Source organism: Nematolebias whitei, chromosome 3, assembly GCF_014905685.2.
Source record: "Nematolebias whitei isolate Nwh7 chromosome 3, NemWhi1, whole genome shotgun sequence".
Lineage (NCBI taxonomy): Eukaryota > Metazoa > Chordata > Actinopteri > Cyprinodontiformes > Rivulidae > Nematolebias > Nematolebias whitei.
The window spans coordinates 55577062-55579446 of record NC_056500.1 but is presented as its reverse complement, the minus strand read 5'-3'; the positions used below and the strand labels follow the sequence as shown (position 1 = coordinate 55579446).

The 2385-nt window shown below is 42.6% G+C and overlaps 1 protein-coding gene across 1 annotated transcript in view; it reads right to left on the bottom strand.

Moving 5' to 3' along the window:
- Window positions 1-2385, bottom strand: part of impact (impact RWD domain protein) — a 119650-nt gene that overhangs the window by 43292 nt on the left and 73973 nt on the right. Inside the window, exon 9 of the mRNA XM_037675044.1 lies at window positions 1268-1358. Coding sequence (XP_037530972.1) covers window positions 1268-1358 — 91 coding nt within the window. The remainder of the gene's footprint in view (window positions 1-1267; window positions 1359-2385) is intronic.

The following is a 2385-nucleotide window of genomic DNA, read 5'->3' as shown; positions in this document are numbered from 1 at the left end:
ATACAGACTAGGTGTGGCCTCCCCTGGGTACAGTCTGTGGTACAGAAAACGGTCAATAGCTTTGTCCTGCTCCAAATTTTTCAGGCACTCTATAAACTTCTTCTTGTAACCACTTCCTGGATCTCTTTTCAGAGGTTCATAAGTGGTTAAGTCACTAAGGAGTGTCATAACTTTCTCATGATAGTCTTTCTGGTTCAAAATCACTGTGCACCTTCCTTTGTCTGCTGGGAGAATGATGATGTTTTTGTCCTTGCTAAGAGTGGTGAGTGCATCCCTCTCCTCTCTACTGATGTTGGAAGGTGGTGGTTTGGCATTGCTGAGGCAGGATGAAACTTTGATTCTGAGCTGTTCTGCTTCAGCCTCTTTAATTTTGTTGTTGCGGATGGCTTATTCTGTGGCCTGTAGTATCACTCAGCCCTCTGTGAACAGTAAACAGCCATCAGGTGCTAATGATCCATTGTTAGGCTGATGGTCCTTCTTGAGCATGTGATCAGCTGGTTTTGGTTGTCAGCAGCAAACTGGTTGATCCACTCTGAGAAGGTGCTATTTAAGAGACTGAGCTGAACACAGCACCTCAGACTGAGGAAGACTTTCGGATGAGAGACGAAACATTTCTATATATTTTTTTGTTGTTTTGCTTTGTTTGTTTTTTTGAATGCCCAGAGGACCAGATTTAACTTTTTTAGATTTTTCTACCTGGGTTATTGAGCATGCATCAAGATATTGAAAAGTAATTAAATAATCGCAAATGGACTTTTTCCTGACGGGATAAAAAGCTTGTGTAAAAAAACTACCTAAGCAACTTTGTAAATTTGGACCAATTTCTACTTTGGGCTAACTAATAAAAATGTTTGTAATCTAAAATATATGCGCTCTTTGTGAACTCATGTATATACACAAAAAGCATGTCATGTGATGTCAAACAGGCAGAATAAAACCCAAAGCATTTAGTTATTTTGTGTGGAGGTCTTTGGAGAGTGGCTTCCTGAAAACAATCCCAGTGCAAAAGTCACAGCAGATGCCAAATTATACAGGCTGTGAAAATTAATGGGGCAGCTCAGAACAGACACCAATTAAACATGCAAAGGCTCACAGAAAGCTGAATGCGGCCACCAGATTCAACAATGTGAATGTGATATCAATACTGAAGCAAAAAGCTTTGTTCCGTTTGCACTGAATAATTTGTTAGTTCTTTGGGGATTTTTCTCCAAAGAACACACAGTTTAGTATGCAGCTGAAATGAGCATTTATTAAATGAAATGATAACCTGCAGTAAATGGAGCAGCCTCCCCCCTGCGGCTGTCTCCCCATCATCCTCGCAGTCCTGCAGGAAGCTGTGTTTGTCCTCACAGTAAATTCTGCAACAGACAGAGCGCCAACAGCTTGGCATTAGGCAGCAGGGCAGACATTTTGGTCAGAGTATGACGCTGTGACACCCGACAACCTCTTCACAGGAAAAGTTTGCTACACAGTCTAAATGTCACCATCTTCTCCCCTCGTGAGTAATGACCACGCAGCCCAACACTGACCTCATTAGACAGTGCTAGAAAAACATGCACACAGGAACACAAAGACACAGTGAAAAGCAAAAACAAATTCACAAAATACCTAAAAAATACAGTTTTATTTACTCTGGTCCTTTATTGACCTTTTACTGCAGTAACATTCTTCTTCAGAGAGGTTGAATTGGTTTGAACTGATTTACTTTACAGTAGTCCCTCGCGGGCCTGTCATTGGAAGATCGCTGGGTCAACTCCCGGTACCGACAACATCAAAATGTGGGTGGGATAGGTGAGGCACCCACACCTGTCTCCACCCTCATTTGTCCCACTCTGGGCCCTTGAGCAAGGCCCTTTAACCCCCACCATCTGCTCCCCCGTGCACCCTAGATGGCAGCTCTCTGCTCCACAAAGAGGCTGTGGTAGCTCAGTGGTCTGTGGTTGCGTTAGGAAGGGCATTTGGTGTAAAAATAATTGCCAGTCATCGTGCGGCTTAGTTTGCTGTGGCGACCCCTGAAGAAGGGAGCAGCCGAAAGAAGAAGAAAAAAAGTCTGTCAGTGGCGATTACAGTACAGTGGAGGAATGAAAGAAAACTACAAAATGGCGGTGCCTGTCCTAATTATTGTTTTTTTGTCATTAACTTTTTCGCATCCACATGAGTTCTGTACAGTGATATTAGTGTACAGTCTACAATCGCGTGTAAAAAACAAAAGTGCAATATTTCTACGTCCACAAGCCACAATAGAGGGAAAGTCGAAGTGCAAAGTAGCGAGGGACTACTGTACTCTTTTTCATCTTCCTATAATCAGACACACCATCACACAAACTCAAAGATAAAAGCCTGCTTTGCATTATAAAGTCCCAACAAATGTATATACCGGATACA